At 41.1% G+C, this 3,028-nt stretch overlaps 1 protein-coding gene across 2 annotated transcripts in view; it reads right to left on the bottom strand.

Moving 5' to 3' along the window:
• pdgfd (platelet derived growth factor d) overlaps nucleotides 1–2,794 on the bottom strand; it is a 67,748-nt gene extending 64,954 nt beyond the window's left edge. Inside the window, exon 1 of one of the 2 annotated variants that reach the window (XM_088078859.1) lies at nucleotides 2,024–2,794. In XM_088078859.1, coding sequence (XP_087934985.1) covers nucleotides 2,024–2,141 — 118 coding nt within the window. In that variant the 5' untranslated portion in view covers nucleotides 2,142–2,794. The remainder of the gene's footprint in view (nucleotides 1–2,023) is intronic. The other variant, XM_042487274.2, reaches the window with a different exon arrangement.
• Between the last annotated feature and the right edge of the window lie 234 nt (nucleotides 2,795–3,028).

The following is a 3,028-nucleotide window of genomic DNA, read 5'->3' on the forward strand; positions in this document are numbered from 1 at the left end:
ACATACCTTTAGTATTTATTTAAGGCCTAGTGCAGGTTTGAAACATACTGAGATCCAAAACAAAGAAGTGCGGAGCTTTTTCTTCTTAAAGGAGGCAAAATGCATAATTTTAATCAGAATCTGATATGTAGGAAAGCAAACAAGAAGTTAAACTGTTGCATTGTAAAAAAGTGAACTGTTAACTGTCGGACAATAAGCTGTTATGTGAAATTTTACTATAGTCTGAGACTGAGTCTTCCTTTGTTATATAAAATAGTAACTACAGAGGAGATTTGCTGCAGATCTGAGATCCAGATCTTATAAATCTTGTTGGAACAAGTAATAAAAACTCCCATTTCTAAAGTACAGTAAAAGCATGTCGAAGCTTTATCACTGCCTTCTTCTGATCTTTCCTGCTTTTTTCAGTGAGAGAACAGAGACTTTTTTATCCCACTGGTATTTTGAACCTTGACCAAAATAGAGTTAGAGCAGCTGTCATCTCCTAACAGTATCAACTTTTATTTTGTAACAAGCCGTTTCTTTGTCATCACTCGCTGCTTTTCTTGCCTGTCTGTCCGCTCTGTCTCACGGTACGGCTGCAGCACAGCTGTCACTCTGACAAGCAGTTTCTGTGATATCATTCACACGTATGTACACACATGCGACTGCAAGAGACCCGGCAACTGCTTTCTGTCAGGTTGCAATCCATCAGTCAAACATGTTCATACTGACTTATAAAAGTGTGTTTAGACTCTGTGCTCAGTGCATGCACGGGAGGCTTGGTTCATAAAATGATTCATCATAATAAGTTAAATGCAGTTACAAAAAATTCATCTGAACTTGAGAAAGTTTCAGAGGTATGTGATGGGGTAGGTGTGAAGGTGTAGACAGTCAGCCTTGAAGCCATGACCTTCCCCTCTGTGTTATTCTTTCGTTATTAACGCACACACAGGAGTGAAAGGTTAGACAGGCCTCAGGGGCAGTCGTCCAGGTTAGAACCTAATACAGTGGTATTTTTATGTTTCCCTGCCAAAAGCAACCCTGCAGCTGTGTGCTTGCCTGTGTGTGTGAGTGTGTGTGTAATCAAGGGTACTGTAGCACCGTGACTTTAGCCTCAGGGCCAAGTCAAAAGTAAGCATAGCGCACCTGCAGGAAGTTAGATAGGCAAGAAGCTCAGGGAGTCTGAAGACTTGAGCTTCAGTGTAGGAAGAGACACACTGCAGAAATGATAGAAGTCCCAGTATTGGCTGGTTATTGGCACACAGTTGTCTGACCCATGCATGCTCCTAATTCAAAGTCTGAAAATGTGGAGCAGCATCCAACAGACTTTGCTTTTCTGCTTCTTTTGAACCCATTTTACAATACATCATTTAACCATCTTTCACCAGTATGTCCACCCTGCCACCTCACTTAACAGTGTGTCAACAGGTAATTTGCGGCTGTAAGTCAACTGCCACACTTACAAACAATTGATGTCTATTTTAAGTAACACTTTAGGCCACCACAGGACAAGCAGTTGAGAGAAAACTATTTCTTATTTGTCATTTAAATGTCTTAATCATTGATCCTTACAAATCAGCATTACAGCTGAGGGAAAAAAAGCATGAAGGATTAAAAAAAAAAAAAAGATCAAATTATGCATCTATGAAAAACAGCCAGCGGCTTCTATAAACTTTGTAAAAGTTTGGTCTACAGTTTCAAGAAGTCAAGTTACACACATAAGATACAATAAAAACACTAATTAAAACTGATAGAAACAAAGAAATATTTAAAAATAATTCTAACTATATAGACCTCACTACAAGACTGCTAATAATAATAATAATAATAATAATAATACTGCTACTAGTGTTACTACTAAAACTTTATTATTATTACTTTATTTAAATTGTACATTATATGCAAATAAAAAGCCCAACTGAGACAGTTTTTTTTAAAGGCAAAATAGCAATAATAGCTATAGAAATTACACTAATACGTGTTGCAGGGACACAGTAAAGAAACACTAAACACAAAGGCAAAAAGTGATATAATACAGACTCACCATCTCTCCTCATGTTGCCCCTCATCACTTTGGCGGTTGAGACCTGAGCCCTCGCGACCCCGGTTATAATCCCCAACAATAAAACCGTCCACATCTGGAAAAAAGTCGGTCCACTCATGGTAATAACAAACTTGTTACACGCTTTAAAAACTTGTCCTCCGCACCTTCCAGCGGCTCAAACAAAATACGACTCACTTAAAAGTGCCTAACGAGACGAAGAAAGTCAAAACTAACTTTCCACGCTTTCATAATCTCTCCCCTCTCTTCCCGCAACTGAAAGCCACTTGTTGACTCCTGTGCCTGACGCCTCGCGCACACGATGTCCCGTCTCGTGCCAGAGTGCCCAAAAATCCAAGCGTTTGTCCTGTCCCGGGAGTTAACGCGCTCACAGACACCGAGAGCAAAACTCCGAAAGAGTTAAGTGCAGGTGGAGGGTGATATAGCTGCGTTCACGGTCAGACAGGAGCTCACAGGCGCCGAACTTCTTATCGAATAAATTCTGTTCAGTCACTGAGAAATATCCCGCATAGTTTACTAGTTTCTATCAGACGCGTCTGTGCTATGGAAGCCGGCACGTCAAACTTTGCCAGCTGAGTGGTGCGCGCTCAAGATAGGGTCTGTGTGCATGTGTGTGTTTGTGTGTGCGTGCGCGCGCGTGTGCGTGTGCGTGTAATGTAGGGGCGCGAGGGTCAGAGAGGGAGTAACAGAATGCGCCTTAAAATGTACTGTAGTGGAGGAAAAAAAAAAATAATATCATGACATCCGTCTATCTTATGTCATTAATAGCCTACTTTATGTTAGTGATGGCATACTTTCTTCTTCAAAGTGGACTGAGGAAATGCGCCAGAGAGGGAACATTTTGGAAGGAAACCTCGAGAGGGGAGCACAGGGAGGGTCACCACGGCTAAACTCAAAAGAGGGGAGGTCTCTGGATTTGGCTTTTCCTTGGTAGGCATTAAACAGAGAGCTAAGGAAACAGCTGATGTGACCTAAGTAAGATTTTGA

Source organism: Plectropomus leopardus, chromosome 6, assembly GCF_026936395.1.
Source record: "Plectropomus leopardus strain MGB_pleo_1.0 chromosome 6, ASM2693639v1, whole genome shotgun sequence".
Taxonomy (NCBI): Eukaryota; Metazoa; Chordata; class Actinopteri; order Perciformes; family Serranidae; genus Plectropomus; species Plectropomus leopardus.